General features: G+C 35.3%; 1 protein-coding gene across 1 annotated transcript; it reads right to left on the bottom strand.

Annotated features, from left to right (window-relative positions):
* Window positions 1-12,494: 12,494 nt before the first annotated feature.
* Window positions 12,495-17,453, bottom strand: LOC145777548 (uncharacterized). Its single transcript, XM_082588961.1, has 4 exons — window positions 16,856-17,453; window positions 16,548-16,653; window positions 15,862-16,014; window positions 12,495-13,451 (listed from the first exon to the last, which is right to left on the bottom strand). Exons 1-4 carry the CDS (start codon window positions 17,363-17,365, stop codon window positions 13,258-13,260), a joined length of 963 nt encoding a protein of 320 aa, XP_082445087.1. The 5' UTR covers window positions 17,366-17,453; the 3' UTR covers window positions 12,495-13,257.
* Window positions 17,454-17,801: the final 348 nt, after the last annotated feature.

Below are 17,801 nucleotides of genomic sequence, written 5' to 3'. Positions count from 1 at the left end.
TAAATTTTCAAAATTTTTCATTTCAGACAAGATTAATTCTCTACATTACAAAGAAAGCTTGCAAAAAAAGCTTTATAAACTTGCAACATTACGTTTCAAATATAGCAAACAATATTAAGAACATTTAACCGGAAGATATTCTACTGACTTTCTTACTGAATCTGCAAACCTGATAGAATAAATAAAAAAGTCTTAACTTACTTTCTTAACAATTTTTTCTAATCTACAAAAGTTATGAAAACAACTACATGTCTTGAACATTTCTTACCGTTCGTTAAAGATCCAAAAAGCGTACAACGTTAACAGTAGTGAACAAAGAGAAACTTATAACGAATTTTCAAATCGCACAATCTTACACAGTAGACAGTTATAAACTTATTATGTTTTTGAAATGACAAATTATCATGCTCCGAATTTACCAAATTCAATTTTCACACAGTTTTAATTAATTGGTGGAAAAAATTTGTTTTTTTACGTTTTCTTCAATGCATTTACATTTCATTCAAAAACTCAAAGAAAAGCTTTGCTGAGCTTCTGATTCTGCTACATTGACAAAACGTTTGTGCAAGCATATGAGAAACTTATTAATATATACACTGTGCATATTTATTTTGAGTGACGTAGCAACATCGAACATCATCAGATAACATGACGCGCCAGGTCAATGACACCGCGGTCGATTACCTTTAGCGTTTACTCACTAATTCTGACACAGCGACACTTAATAGCTTTACACTTTGCTTGAATAACAGTATCGGTAAATTCGTCCCTTTTTTTTGTGTAAAATTATGGCTACCCACAGATATGGACTGATTTGTCACATTCTGCAGAATTTTCTAGATTTTGCCAACTTTTGGTAACTGTCTGAATGAAATTTTCTGAAAATTCTATTTTAACTGCTTCTTCAATGGCTCATCGTGTGAGTAACATCTGCTATCTACCCGGATGGCACACCTGCTCCAGGAGACAACGGACACGTTCAGACGTCTCACCATCCTGCAGATCAACATTGAAGTCTACTGACTTCTGCAGGTGACAAAATAGGATGGTTTTAACATCATCAGGAGTTGAAAACAAAAACAAGTTAATTGATAAGGTTTCAGTCAGACTATCAACTACTGGTTAACATACTCAACTCAAACAAACATTTCAGTGTTCTAATCACCATCGTCATCCATTCGGCGGTGCCCGGACACCAGCAACATAGTTTCTCCAAACATCACTTTCCCTCATCAAATTTGAAAGTTTGTGTTTCTGTACTCCAGTGTCTTTCTCTAATTGATGAAGAATAGATTTTGCCTGTCGACCCCTTTTCCTAATACCATAGTTTGGTTTATAAAAAAGAATATCACCAATTTTTCATGGGCTTCTGAAACATAAGATTCTGAAATAAATTATGCAAACAGTATGATAGAGTTTGCTTTATACCTCGACACCTTTTTATCATACAATTAAGTGTGAAAATTGCAAGGCAATCTTTGATCTAAAGCAAAGCAAATGTAAGTAATTATGCCTAAAAGAATATAAAGATATTTAATTACCGTACTGCAATAAGATGCGTCACAGGTCAACTGCGTGCATTACAAGTTTTATTAAATATTTCGATCAGTCTATTTTATATCTTTAGGAATTTAAAAAATTTAACCTGTTACCAATATATCTAAGAACAGGCATTTGATCAAGCAGTGAAACTAATAAAACATTAGTTTATCAGCAGACAACTCCTCAGAGAAACACAGTGAACAACAGCAATTTGTAATTTCACCCGAAAAAAAAGATAACTTGCGGTAACAAAATTAAAAATCGTAAAATAAGTTTTTGAAAAAATATTATAGGTCGCTGTAGGAAAAGCAACAAACTGCAATTTCAAAAAGATTTCTTTGTCGAAATGACACATCGGTCATTCAATGAAGTTCGCTTTTCTGTGGAACGTGTAAACTAACAAAAGTTAGGTGAGTAATCTAATGAAGTTAGAAGAATATCATTTTGCCAGCCAATAAAACCCTATTACATTGCTGCGTTGTTTTTCTGTACAATAGTTAAAAGCATCTGGTTTTATTGGCAATAGCTGATCTTTTTAATGTAGGCGAGGCTTGGCATTGCAATTGTTGTAACAGCTCGGATAATATCTTTCAATTTTTACTGTTTTATGGAAGTTGTAAAACATGCAGGGAAATCATTAGTTTGTGGCTTGTGTGCAAACGTTTGAGGTGCATGAAAAAAAATCTTGCAAAATTTTTTTTTATTGAGAAATGAAAGCACTTCTATATTATAACGTGTGCTTGTAAAATAATTTATCACTTTAGTGCACAGAAGAAGCAATTAATGCTCTTATTTCACATTTTTATCTATGTTTTATATTTCAAAACCCAATTGTTTTTCAGATCTACTACATTGATCCTACGCATTTCAACTATATATTGATGTTCAGCAGATGATTCCTTGGCGTCTATTTTATTCCAAATGACGAAGTGGCCAAACTTGTGGGTGGTGTATAACAACGATTCATTCGCATGACCGACAAGTAACACACGTGTCATTGAACCTTGGTTTATTTTATGAGAATCTCACATCTTTGCAGACTTCTGCTGACAGACTTTATCTAATCCCCGCAGCTAAAACTTTCTCCTATGATATTATAACCACTCGTTCCACCGTTCGTAAATTTTAGTTATTTTTCACTTCTTCAACATTATCAAACGTCTAATCAACGTTTAAAGATGCCAGTTGTATTTAAATTAAGCAGTTGATATTCACATTAATCCTTTTGTAAAAACGTCAACAAAAAGCCGAAAAACAAAATATCAAGACGGAAACTACAACGAGAAAAACAACAACAAGATTTAAAAACCTGCAACACCATTTGGGTCAAATCAATTTATGAAAAAGATTTCTATTAGCAAACCCACAATCATACAAACATTGTGTTGGCATGTATGTCTTGCATTACATACAACGTAACATCGGTAAGTTAGTGCTTAGCAGCACACCAAAGGGCTCGGATTTTAATTATTACAGATAGAGTTGTACTTATTGTAGTAATAACAAAATATTAACAAAAAAACTTAAACAATAACAAAGAAACAGTTCCCTAAATGATAATAAAAAAGGCACCTACTTCAAAAAGATTATCTGCTCAACCTTTGTGCAAAACGTAATGTTGTGAGTTGTATACACAAACGCTGAGATTATCCAGTCAGGAAGTTCAACAACTTCCAATGGTTGGATTGAATATCAAATAACCTGCGATTTTAAACTGGAAATTAGCAACTCTCAACGCTTTGGATGCACTGCCCACTTTTCTGTTATTAGTTGCTGAATAATTTATTATAAACGATGTTTTAACCGTTACGTTTACTTAAAATTGATTTATTTTCAAACTATTTAATAAATGACTTTTTGTAATTGCAGTAACTTCTTGACAGATGCATACGCATTACGCAGCCAGCAAAGTTGCAGTTTTCACTACGTTACAAATTCTAGCGAACTTGAAACGATGCAATCTTGATGACAGTGCCGATCACATTGACAAAAAAATAATGATTCTGAATAAAAATTAGAATACAAGCCAAGTAACTTGTCAATATCAACAGACTTTAAGTGGACAACGAATGTTATTCTTAAAAAAACGAAATTGCTTGTAAAGCAGTTGGATGATGTTGTTTTTGACGAATTCTAAACATTTTACGCTAAATAGCACTTTATCAAGAAGCAAAAAAAGAAACTACAAAATAACGTTTACAAGCATTATTCAAACTACCACTGAATCATAAATTACTTTCTGATGAAAAAAAAAGAGTAAAGAGAAAAAACTTTAAAGTTGGCAGTAAGCAAAGCAGAAAGGTGTAATGAGAGTAATAACGATAAGGAAGCGCTGCTTCGTTTTTCCGGCAACGTTAGAAGGGTCAATTGCTAATTTGTCATATTTTTACGCCTTGCTTCAAGGTTGCTTTCAACAAAAAACTTTACATAACTTCAAAACTAACTTAAACCCTCTTATGTAACCCATAAAAAGTACATTATTTTGCAAATCAGAAAAAAAATGTAACCTTTCTAGCACTGTGGACAAGCCAAAAGCGGATGTAGTTTCGCATCTCCATGATCTAAAATCTCTAAATAATGAAAGCACTTTAGTAACATGAATTCCCTTTTCTACCGATGGTGCTTGGCTGCTGCAGGACGACAAAAACAAAAAAAAACATATAGCACATATAACTGTGATTCACCACCAAAGTTGATATCTGTTTCTCGGCAGTCGAGTGTAGCAAGAATTGACAGCGATATACACGTGTTTCGCCAATGAGGCTAGGTTCATCAGTATCGCACCACTAATTGGTGATATCATGATATCACCAAAGTTGATATCATGAATATGTTTTCCTTGGTTGGCAGGCAGAGCTGGACGCATCAGGTTGGCAAGATTGAACTATCATACTGATATCAATGTTGTAACAACCATGGCAAACTTTTGACAAAGTTGTACTGCATATACGACATACATGGATTTCATACCTCGTTTGTAAACGTTAATTTCACGTTGTTGATAAATGAATATACGTTTGATTCGTTAAGCGTGATTGATGTATCAAAATGCTCCAGTGATGAAGTTATATGTTGAAAATATACAAATATTGACACACAATACATGTTTGATATAATTTAATAATTAACCAAATTATGGCTAATGTTTAGTTTACAACATTCTGCATAACAGCATCAGACTTTGGTACCCAATTACTTTTTAGATCATGCCAAATATTGTTGGCTCTAAACTTTTAAGATTTTTTGCTTAAGAGAATAATCCTCTTTACATGATTTGTTTCACCAGGCTAAAGTGAGGTGTATTATTTTCAAATGATTTTTTTGCTGTTTGATATAAACAATCAATAGCACTGACAAAGACTATGCCTAGCCTCAGTTATTACCCTTTGAATGCGTTCTGTGTATCATATGTCAATGATCACTTCTTTATACCTTTGGCCTACTAAGACCTAGGCCCATTTGAGTTAACCTGTCCTTCATTTGAAGATAAGGCCGGTTACTGTACGTGGTATAACGCTTCTTTTAGTGTACAATTTGTTATTCATTGTTAATTTCTGTTGTTTTATTCGAAGCAAAGTGACCTAGTTTTTTTTTTTTTTCTTCTTCTTGATTCAATTTTTCTTTTTAGTAATTCTTCGCTAAAGGCAAGACAATATGGCGCCTGCTGATATACCCTTGAAAGTTTTACAAGCGATTTTCGGTTTATGAACGCAATAAACAACTAGTTTGAAAAATTGGTTGTACAGCATTCAAGTTATGGGAAGTTGGGCACATGAGTGTGAAATTAACTGTCTGATTAATTTTATCATCGGCGTATGGCGAAAGACAAAAACTTGCTTAGGCTGCATGTAATTATGAAACTTATTCGTAAAAATCGTCAAGATAAAATAGAAAACTGAACTGACCATTGTAATAAAAACTACATGGACATTTTGATCAAAACGTCCACCACGGTCGTCTATCAAACATTTTCTATTGGAAAAAGCGTGCCTTACGTTTTCTTATAAAGCCTGAAAGTATGCATGTGAACTATCGGGTAAGTTTTTTTTTTTTTTTGATGTATTAAGATTATCGGCAGAACAACATTAAACTTGTTTGACATATGTTATAGATGACCTCTTCGTCACAGTCAAAAGCTCCATTCAAATTATTATCAGTGCAATCAGCTTATCTGTAGAACGGATGATAAGTAACAACTAGTATCAACGACTTTTTGGTCAGCTACCACAAATTCTTATCTGTCAAAGAAATAAGACAGAATCGTTATTGGAAAGAGTGTATCTTACCTTGTACTGTAGCTTACAGCAAGAGAAATAGCCTATGAAAAATTCTTCAAGCTGCACAAAGTTGTCATCAAAAAAGTCACTTTTCATATAGGATACTGTACGTTTATTTTGCTTGGTCAACTTTATCATCTGGCGACTGCAATCTAGATATTATTTTATCATGAAATGCCTGGTGAACAGTCTTATTCTATTATTATTATTTAAGATACTGTACAAAGCAAAACGTTTATCTTGATATACAGTAACAGATTTCAATTTAATCCACCTACAACCGCGCTGAATCGTTTAACTTACCATATATGCATTTGTTTTCATACTAATTACAGTAGCTGAAGAAACAATTTTCTGATCCGCACGTTGAACCTCATACAGACTCTTACCAGCCAAAACTGAGTAAGATCTTAAACATTAACATTTGCTTGTTACCAGTGAAACTATCACAAATTCTTTGCTATACAGGAGAAAGACATTACCTTCCTTATTGGGTTTCAATGAGTTTGAACAAAATATTTAGCTGTAATTTCTGAAGGGCATTTCCTTATGAGTTTATTACAAAATAGGATCAAATTTCCTGCGGTTCTTAATAGCTACCTAAAGCAATTATCGCATTGCCACAAAGAACAATTGAAGAGCATAACCTAATTATGAACATTCTTTGTTTCCGGAAACATTCATCGATTGACAAAGCAAACTCGTTTACTTCTCCACTGCAGATCACTCAGCTGCCTGAGCACAAGACATAAGACAATGCGCTCTCCCGCTTTTAAAAATTTTTAAAAATATTTGTTTGACTGTCTGAAAAGTAATATATTTCAATTCAAGTCGTTCCTTCAAATATTGTTTGCTGCCTCAGATGTACAAACCTAAAAAATACCTTGACAAGTCTTAAATGATAAGCAACAGGTCTTATCGTGGAAAGACGTACAGTATGTGGCCCACAACTGAAAATCAAGCAATATTCTGAAAAAAGGCGTTCAAAGCTTGTCAAATATAGGCTACGTGGTTTATGTTTAACTTATTGCTTGTAAATGGCAGTGCGTTACTGTAATTAATTGCAAGCAACACCCCCAGGTACATTGTTCTTAGAAAGTCAATGTCGTTTATGTGAAAATAATTGTTCCACATAATTAACAATAAAAGCTTAAAAGCAAACATGCTAAACAATCACGACATGATACAACCGTCCTTTTGCTAACACTACCCCTGGTATGCTTTCTTTAAGTTGGTGTCAAAGGTCAACTTCATTGACGTCAATGTCAAATGAACCATGACATAATGGATCTTACATACAGAATATATTTTACAAATATTGTTAACAACAATACATTTTAACATAATGTGTTACACACAAAAAAGTATAACATAATTAAAATAAAAAAACTCTAACGTTTTCGACACGTACTTGTGTCCTCATCAGGAAATACAAATCTGCCTATATACATAAAATGAAAATTGTAAGATAAACCTAATTATGCACTATAACTGTAACGGCAACGTCTGGTGCCAACTGGGTGTGCTCCACACGACGAAACAAAGCGCTTTACCGTACTTTGAGCAATCTTTCAAAACCATAACATCAAGGTATCCGAATTTTGATAAAGGTAAAGGCACAGCAATGCTGGTCCCTGAAGACTATTTTTAAAAACTTGACAAAATTGTTAATGATGATACAAAATTTATTAAAGTTGATGACAATAAAAAAGTACACCCAGTTAGTTCAAAGAAGAGGTCAAGTTACAAATTCAATGCTACATTTGAAAGATCTAGAAAAATTTGAACAAGATATGGTAAAATCTCTTATTCCAACCGGAAGCTGTCCTGGAAAGTTATATGGATTAATAAAAGTGCACAAGCCAGGCAATCCCGCGAGACCAGTCCAGTTCCATGTCCAGTCCAGACCATTTCCATGATTGGCACTCCAGAATACAAACTGGCTAAACGTTTAGATAAAAACATAGTGAAACTGTTCACCAAGCATTTGATAAATAAAGTGACTTGCGTTCTTCTGGTGACTATAGGCTACTAGGTTACCTCCTGATTATTTTATATAGGCCTACAGTATTTTACAGAAAGCTATAAAACGAAATATTAATCTTTCCATTTGCTTGTAAATGATTAAGTAAAACCGTTTTCCTCATTTCAGTTCAATTTGTGCTGACTTTGCAACACAGCGGTAAACATTTACTGGAGTTATATAAAAGGAAACTGTGCCATTAATTAATGCAGAGTGATTGGAGTATCAGAGAGAACGACAAGTAAAAAGATTACATTACAATCGACATGTTATGTCTATTGTAGCTTATGTTATTAGGCTACTTTTTGACAAAAAACTTCCACTTTTGTAACAGATACGAGCATAGCAGTAGGCTCATGTTGAATTCTTTTAATTGAGAGTAGTAGACGATTAGCCTACGTTAAAAAAATGAATTTCTTATTTGTTCGTGATTGGCAAATTGGACTAAATGCGAAAACTGGGTTCCATACTTCAGCTGAAATCAGTAGGCTGTTACTAAAACATTGCATAGCCTGAATTTAGGCAACGGGATATAAATTATATGAAGCTACTGGAATTGAAATCGTTTCAGAACAAGTGAAATTGCGTACGGTGCTTTGACAACTCAAATTATTCTTAATGTTAAATCAGGGCTGACACCTGACGTGATTGTGTCATAATTGCTTGAGCGACTTTGCTTGGTGCAACATAGCAAGCCTCATTAACCCTCCTTAGTTTTTAAGCCACTGAGTTTTATAACTGACAGTAAGTTTAAGTCTGACGTTGAGGCCTTGTGTTTAATTGTAGAGCCGGAATTGGAAGCATCTTCAACAACTGAATTGAAATGATCTAAGAGTTTTTTTAAGACAGGGGGATTCTGATTCATCCGTAGGTTCTGATGAATGACTATGTCGGCATCGAGTGTTTTAATCCACATCCACTGCTGTCACTAAGCGGAGAGTGGAAATATATCACACTTGAGCTAGGTGATTTTGAACTCACTGACACAGTTACTTTGTTCGATAGAAATCACTGAATTGTTGTTTGTTTTCTATGTGCCATGAGATTTTTGCATTCCTCAATATTAGATAAAAATAACTAAAAAAATGACATCTTTCGAATATCCTTTTGTTGGCTGTAGTCTACAATATATCAATCAGTCACTTTGTTGAATCTGCTTTTAAACGTAATAAATCTGACATGAAACGTAATTTCTTTTTAAAGGACGTTAGAAAGTGAATCATGTCACATCGGTTCATCAAATAAGAAAACATTTTTAAATTCCTAATAACCTGTTTGCTGAAATTTCAACATGATGGAAATACTGGTTTTACAGATAAAATTGCTATTTTTTTCATCGCTCAAATATCTATAAAATCTGGATTTACAAAACTATATCTTGCCTTGACAGTAGGTTAGACACCAACCGAGCAGAAAATGAAGCAATAGTTCGACTTTCCAAATCTGTGTTATAGCAACTACTGCAGCTTCATTGACAGTTTTCCAACATTGGCAGCCTACGGTGCCTGCCTAGTTTTTTTAACGTGAGAATAACTCACAGCCAAAAACACTTCAACAACAAGCGGAAGCTTTGTATGAATTTAGTGGCTAGGCCAGAGCCAATGATCCAAAGCCTCTACAAGTATGCAAAGAAGCTTTCTGAGGCTTTCTCAGTTCGACAATACCAATTTTCGTAATCAAACTGTTGTTAACTTGGAAAAAAATTCTGTTGCCTTTGCAAAATCTTCAAATTAGAACCACAATTCAGTTATTGACCGACGAAGTAGAGTACCACATAAGCAAGCTACCATGGCCTGGATATTCACCCCTTTATTTAATTTTGCAAAAACTGTCTCATCGGAAAGAAGTAGTGCCTACTGCACACGGTGCGCTACAACCAGCTGATAGAAGTTGCTCATACTTGGTAGTTGAACTCAGTATATTTTTCTGTAGGCCTATACAAGCATCGAACAAAAAGAAATGCCGATGGCAAGTTATACTTTCTAATTGGGTTATAAAAAAAATGTTGAAACTTTGTAGCTACATGTGCGGGAAATAAACTTACAGTGAAATAATAATGCTTAATAGTAATACCTGTTTTTTGTAGCGCTGTATTTTTCATGGTTTGCGTTTCTCCTCAGCGCTTTATTAATCAGACAGTAGCAATGCAACCGTATAGAGGAGCAACTGAGTGCATTACACAAGGGAACACAATTTTTGTTGACTTTGATCTTACAATTGTTTTTGACTAACTTTTGGGCGCTGAATCCAAAAATGACATCGGTTTTTCTCTATCACGTCAAGTTTTTGAGCTAGGCACCCACCACTTTGTCTCATAACCCAGAAAAGTACAACATTTAAGAGATCTGCGTTTATTGTATAAAACGTTTTAAGAACTACAAGCAACCGAAAGTAACTCCATGGTTTTCAAATAAACATTCATACAGCTATATTCTGTTCCTTAAAACGGATATTGCTTCTGCAGGACAAATAAAGTGCGAGTTTTAAGGCAAAAATTTACACTTGTAGCTTTTCCTGGAATGTTCAAGCTATGAACAGTCTCGCTTATTACTCCAGCAATAGTCAGCCAGCATATCTAAATCCAATCTTCCCTGATATCTTTCCACCATCACCTTCAAATCTTGGTGGAATCTTTCTCCTTGCTCATCGCTGACCGCACCAAGGTTTTCCGGGAAATTAGCAAGACGGCTATGCAAAAAATGCATCTTGATGCTCATGTTGCAGCCGAGTTCTTTGTAGCTTTCGAATAGCTTCTGAACAATTTAGATATAATTCTCTGACCGAGTATTCCCAAGAAATCCCTTGACAAAGTTTTTAAATGATAACCACGCATTTTCTTCCAATTCTGACATTGAACCACTGAAATGTTCATCTTTGATGAGTTTCCAAATTTGTGGACAATTAAATAGGCTACACCAGCCTTAATTTTTTGTATTGACAGGCCAGGAAAAGCCAAAACGAGGTAATTGAAACAGCTACTTTCGGTTGACCATGCTTTAACGAATTGCTTTGTCAGGCCGAGCTTTATATGCAGAGGTGGGAAAATAATTTTCTCTCTGTCAACAAGTGGCTCATTTAGAGTATTAGGATCACCAGGTTTAAGGTCAGATCTCGGCCACAAAGCTACTATCACTTCGAAAGTACGGTAAAAACGCACTTTCTTTCGATCGAAAGTGATACCTTCGCTCCTTTCCCAAGTAAATTTTTTTCATTTAGTCTGGATGCTAAGAGTTCCGAAGCTTTTTTTCCTAGTCCCAAATCTCGTGCCAAATCATTCAACTCATGTTGATGGAATACTACACGTTCTGAATCATCTTCAATTGCAAAATCTTCATCATTAGGCTTGTCATCACTAAAACATTCATCATGATCCAAATCTTCGAGCATAGGTGTTTGAACGAAAACTGGAACTGGGATTTCAGCTGAATGAGGCACTGGAGGTAGGCTATAGCTGATGGAAGACTTGGGTACTCAATTTTACGTTTTTTTTCTTTTTATACCCTGAAGTTTGCACCAAGCAAAAGTAACAGTCTGTGTAATGATTTTTAGGCTCTCGCCAAACTATGGGTATACCGAATGGCAATTTGTCTCGAGTTCCCTTGGTCTACATCCGCAAACTCTCGATACACTGCTTGCATACCTTGTGGCGTGCCCAAGACTTATCTTGATCATCAAGTTTTATTTTAACAGGTGCAAAGTAGGCTTATTTGACAAATGCACTAAAGTCTTTTCTTTGGCTAGGAATAGTAAAACTGCCGCAAATATAACAAAATGAATCCGGGTTATTTAGACACTGAGGACGAGAAACAGCAGACACAGTCGCAGACAAGATAGTATTCTAACAAACAAACATGTAGTACTAGTACATACATGATTGAAAGTGGAAAGCAACTAACTTCAAAATTGATGACTGCATCGTTGGATGATTGCATCCTCCTACCAAAAGTGGGGGAAATAGCATCGACCTAAATCGATGCCTGTGCCTGTTTTGCTTAATAATTCAGTTGACCCTTCTTGTATATAACTTACTATATGATTAGCTTGTGCATTCCTATTACGTATGGAAAAGCAATACGGCTAAACTCGTGAAAAGTTGCATATTTTGGGTGTATGCTGTAGAGCAAAAACTTGACGTGATAGAAGAAAACTGGCGCTATTTTTGAAATCAGCACACCGGAATTAGCCTAAATCAAGTGTAAAATCAAAGTCAACAAAAAATGTTTTCAAAATTGTTCCCCAGTGTATTACTCGAATTCATTCCAGTGCCAAGTAGTAAGATTCAGTACCACTTTTAAAACGTCTTTGGTATGTAGGGTATCGAACCCATGCCTACTGATTCAGAAGCGCACGCACTAACCACAAAGCTATCGAGCCGGAAAGACACCGAAGCAAAGGCTAATGGTGCGGCACCTTAGAAGTTTTGGAAGTTTTTATATTGCAGAAAAATAAAAACTGCACCGCTATAAATTTGCGTTTAGAAGACTAGACTAGATTGCAATAAGTTGACTAAGCAGTCTAAGCTTATATGCTGTCTGTCGTATGAACTGAAATGTGAAACTATCACTTTTGACCGCCTTGCTACCTCTCCTTGCTAGAAGGATATGTCTAGAATCTAATTGAAAACAAATATATCAACCACTGCTTGCTTTACACGTAAAAAATGTATTTAAACATTCAAAAAGTGGCGCATTAATATATATCCTACGTTAAAATAGACGCTTACAACAAAGTCACATGAAAAATGTAGTTCAAAAAGGAAACGTCATGCGGCTTACGATGAAGAATGAACAAAGTTGAGGTCGTCAGCAAATTATGTTTTGTTGCACCAACATCAACCACCACGTAAAACATGCTTCGTCAATTGTATCTCGTTTGTCCTGCAACACCGGCATAGACTGGTATAGACATATTAAAAAAGGTGTTGTAGGTGTGCTTAAGTACATATAATAGCCGAAGCAAGGGCTTTAAAGCAATGAAAGTAATAAACACAGCCTTTAAAAAAATGCTAAGGTGGCCACTGACCATTATGTATGATTGTGCAAGTTAAGCATAACCTTGTATAGAAAAAGAAGCTTTTAAGTCAAAGTGCAACATATGCTACTGAAAGATGTTATTTGAACTTCAAATAATTTATTCTATTATTTAGCTTTTAGGCCGAATGCTCAGCATTTTTTTGGCTAAGGGTTACGTCCATTACCAGTTGCGTAGCCTACAATCGCTACAATTCTTTTGATATGAACCAATGGCAGAAAAATGACACTTTGTAAGAAATCGTTGACATATACACCACAATATAGTGTCACATCATTAGCATGATCTTACATTAAACTTCAATGACACGAGAACTGCATAAAATTATTACAAAATATAAACAAATTTATTGAAGATTTGAGGACTACCAAAGTAAGAAACTGGTCATTTTTTCTTCCATCTTGCGCAGTGTCCTAGAAAAGCGGTGGCAGATGCAATGAAAAGAAGTCCAGTTCCCACCCATCCTAAGTAAAATGAAGTTCCAGCGGAAACAAATCCAACTCCGTTTGCAGATGTGCTCGTGATGCTATCAACAAGGAAAGCAGAATAGCAGCCCATACCTGCAGTACCGCATGCACCTAAATACAAACGACCATGCTATGATATGAAATAAATTCGGACATGATAGTATTAAGGAAAGAGACTGCAGATTCAATTTTTTTCTGTGAGATCTTATGTGTTACCGTATTTATTAAAACACATTTTCTCAATTATAAAAAAAAAATCATCGTTTTATTTCAATAAAATGGATAAGTTTTCAGGTGACAACAACGCGTAGTCCTAAACGTTGTGATTCTAAGCCACCGATGGTTAGGCAATTAGGCATGGCACCCGTTTAATATCTTTGAAATAGCCAGAGTATATTTAAATGAAGCTCTTGTGAAGTATTTTTCACTTGTTGTTGAAGTGCTGTTCTCTTAAAATTATTCTATTTACTTGGTGCGCTGAATAGAAAGCAGTCTTTGAAAGTCTCTGATAAGTTATTACTGGCAGTTTCGTAAACTTGTAGGAGCTTTGAACCACTGACGCAGGCCGGATACCGAGATTGGCAGAGTAAAGTTTCCGATTGTTGTCGAAGTGTTGTTGTCAGTAAATTATTCCATCTACTTGGTGCCACTGAATGAAGAGCAGTTCTTAAAATGCGTTGCTCAAGCGCACACCCCGAGAGCCGAACCAGCGCCAACTTTTGTACACCAGAAAAGCACCTCTCATCAAACATAATTCGATTAAAGCTCAGACAGTATGAAAGCATTATTATCAGTTAAGACATGGCCACCTAAAGATACGGCCTGATTTGTCACATTTTGCAGAAATTTCCAGATTTTTCTAACTTTGGGCAAACGTTTAAATAAATGTTTCTAAAAATTAGATTTTTACGCTTTCTTTATTCTTTTCCCCAGATAACACAATAAGTTTTAACATCCTCACATGTTGAAAAACAAAGAAAATTTGATTTTGTAGCTTTTAGTCAAACTGTTACTTTTCAATAACAGTCTGATTTTGCGTTTTTCAACTTACTTTTTCTCATTTGCTACTACTTCCCCAAGGCAGCAAAAAAGTTTTTTGTCATTAGGAAACCGCAAAAAGTAAAAACATCTCAAAAAATGTCGGTCAAGCGCTAGCAGTAGCTGTAATCAAAACCTGCAAAATGTGACAAATCAGGCCGCATCTCTAGGTGGCCATGGTTAAGAGAACACGAAATAGATCTTTTACCTACTTCAAATGAGCATACGTGGCCAGCCAATTGGACAAAATTAAAATACAGTCTCTATTTACTTCAAAAATGAATGCAAGTTGTTTAGGCCTAACCATGGACGTTTTTACAATAGCTTCTGGAAGAGAAGCCAAACGCTAGGCCTCATCTTGTCACCAAACAGGATTGCCATATTGGCGGGTTTTGGAAAATTTTACAAATTTGACGTTTTTTTAACACATTTTTAGATTAAAATATGGCACAATCGCAAAATCTTAGGCTATGGTAGCAATCGTGCTGTAATCATATTAACATTATGAAAAGTATTATCAAAGTTGGGAAAAGTTGCGTTTTTGACCTGATGTTTTGTAAATAGGCTACTGCACATTATAATAAAATTATTATACAAAAGAGTTTTTTAAGCTTGCTGACAATTTACAATGCTGAAAAAAATATGAAAAAACGCCAAAAAAATATCAAAATGCCAATTTTAAAGTAGCCTGTCAAACCCATTACGCTTAAACTTCTAAAACTTGGCGTTAAAACCGCCAATATGGCAATCCTGTTTGCCGTGCAAGTTGTGGCCTAGCGTTCGACTTCAAGTTCATCTGCTGTTATAGCAACGTCCACGGCCTAACCCATGGACATCATATCGAAGTTCCGAAACAAAAACAATAAAAAAAATTGATAGGATTACGCAACAATAAAAAAAAATTTATACATAAAAGCAAAGAAACAAGGTAAATATCCCAAACAAATTTAAACATTCAGTAACTTAAAAATTTGTTATGTAAAGAAAGCCAAACGATACTTGTGTTCTATGGCTACTGCCAGTGGTAAATTTTTCATGGATTGAAAGACACTAGGTGGGAGAAGAGAATGCAGATGAAGATAAATAAATACCCATGGTAGCCTACTTTTTTCATACAAAAAGAATTTTTATCACTATTTAACCAAACAAAAACTTTAGAATTGCCTTTTGTGAAAAAAAAGTCTTTGGATAAGGAAACGTTTGCATACTTACTTAATCTAAAATATGAGAAAGTATTTTTGGAAACATTACTTGTAGCCTAATGGAAGTAATTTGAGAAATACAGCTGAAAATTAGTTTCTGCGGTTGTTAATTGTTTCTTTTGCATTCACGACTTACCATAAGGCTACATGCAAGAAAATACAAACAAGCATAGACAAAATGTGGTCGTTCTGTTTTCTTTACCGCTGTGCTTGCAGACTACTACAGTATCTCACAAGTAGCCTTTATTGATTAAAGCATTTGTTTTCAGTTGAGCACTCACCAGCAAACGCATGAAGACCACCAGTAATGAATGCGCTTTTGGGTCTTTCCAGCTTGTTCAAGCCTAATACAAAAGCCACGACGGAAGAAACAAAACCGATGATGGCAGCAATTATCATCATCGCTCTCGTGGCTTGCTCAAGATTGGAGGACTCTGAAACAAAACGTGGTTGCATTTTGAAATCTTAAGAAAGATTTTTTTCGTGAGTGTTTTGAATTTTTAGTTGCACAGTGCTTATGCTTCCAAACTTCAAAGTATATTGATAGATTGAATTTTTATCCTATAGGCCTGAGAAAGCTTCTTTGAGAGTTGAATCCCTTCAGCTTCGCATACTTGCAGAGGCTTTGAACCACTGACGCAGGCCCAATCATTGAGTTTGACAGATTGATATTTTCCGCTTGTTGTAAGAGTGTTGTCTGTCTGTAAATTATTCCATCCACTAGGCGCCGCTTAGCGAAAAAAAGTCCTTGAAATGCGTCGCTCAAGCGCACACCTTGAGAGTGGAACTAACACCGCTTGATCTTGAAGTTTCTTTGTTCGATCGTGAAGTCAGGCACGTAACCAACTGAACTAGGGAGCGGGCAAAATACTAACAATATGCTCTATAATTATGTTCTTTAAGATGAAAAGGGGCTAGACTGATTAAAACCAAAAAATCGACACTACAACAGTTTCAATTTTCTTACCAGTTCCAGCATCAGCAAAGTTCTCTGTGGTATCGCAACCTTGATCCGATATTGCGTCGTTTGACAAAACAGTCGTGCACACATGAAAGAGACCTTTGTAGTTGATCTAAAAAAGTTTTATATGAGTTGAATCCAATTTTAAAGAAACAATTAACGTTTGCATACATGACAAGCGATAGATACCCGATATTTTGAAAGAAGATTGTTAGCTTTTAAACTTCCTATTATACCAATGATGGAAATAAGATAAAGGCCTATATTCAATATTTTTGATAGTTAAAAATAAGACAAAAGTAGTGTTTACATACTCTGACTTCATTTGAAGATGCTCTTACAGACGTTATTGTTGTCCAAGCTACGAGCACAATCGCAGTTATGATCAGCGCAAATCCAGCTAGCCCAGGAAGAAATGATAACATCACAGGATTATGCAAGTTTCGTTTCCGACTGTTATTTTGCGAGCCGCGAAGCGAAGAGGAGTAAAAATTTTGACTGACTGTCATTGGCGAAGGATGATATAACGGCAAAGCTGTTGCAGCATCATTTGAAGCATTATTGTGCTTGTGAGGAGAATATCGGTCGCTTTGAACACGAATTATTGTCTCACGTTGTCCACGCTGAATCGCGCTATCAACGTCTCCCAACTGGCTGTCCGGGTCCGATACAAGTCCTGGGACACGTCTTTGATTGTAATCGGATCTATAGCTGTCTCTGCTATCTCGAGCGCGATGTCTTCTATCGTCATGATGCCTGTAATCCCGATCTGATCGATAATATCGGTCACTGTAATGATTGCTGGTGTAATCACTTCCACCCATTTCGATGTCGCTAGATCAATAATGGATGACTAATGGAGGAATTTTTTCACTCAATATTTCTCTTACAAAATTTTATAACAAAGTCTTACAGCCTGAAGAATGGAAAAAAAAATATATTAACCTTAGGCCTATTTAGTGAAATAGATTAGTTTGTCTAGAAGTGGTTTCACAAAACTATTGATCAGGATGAATAGTGGCCTATTTGGTTTCAACTCAATACAGTAAAATGAAAATGCTGCTACGTAGAGGAGAGCTCTTTTTTACCGTCATATCTTGTTACTGTTTATCAGCATTATGAAGAATACGTACGGAATGTTCTTGGGTAAATGTTGAGAGTCACGAGTGACATTGGCTTTGGTTGTAGCTAAAGAGAAAATGGTATTTTACATAAAATCTTTACTTGATTCTGTTGGTTGGTCATAAAATGGAAAACATT

The sequence above is a fragment of the Aplidium turbinatum genome, chromosome 9 (assembly GCF_918807975.1).
Source record: "Aplidium turbinatum chromosome 9, kaAplTurb1.1, whole genome shotgun sequence".
NCBI classification, from domain to species: Eukaryota; Metazoa; Chordata; class Ascidiacea; order Aplousobranchia; family Polyclinidae; genus Aplidium; species Aplidium turbinatum.
Note: the sequence above shows the minus strand (reverse complement) of the source record. Positions and strands in the feature narration are given on the sequence as shown.

Excerpts from the sequence above, each read along its gene's own strand:
- LOC145777548 (XM_082588961.1), bottom strand. The coding sequence starts at position 17,365 with ATGGGTGGAAGTGATTACACCAGCAATCATTACAGTGACCGATATTAT. Across the intron at positions 16,654-16,855 it reads CATCTTCAAATGAAGTCAGA|ATCAACTACAAAGGTCTCTT; the intron begins GTATGTAAACAC and ends AAACTTTTTTAG. Across the intron at positions 13,452-15,861 it reads TGGTCTTCATGCGTTTGCTG|GTGCATGCGGTACTGCAGGT; the intron begins GTGAGTGCTCAA and ends GTTTGTATTTAG.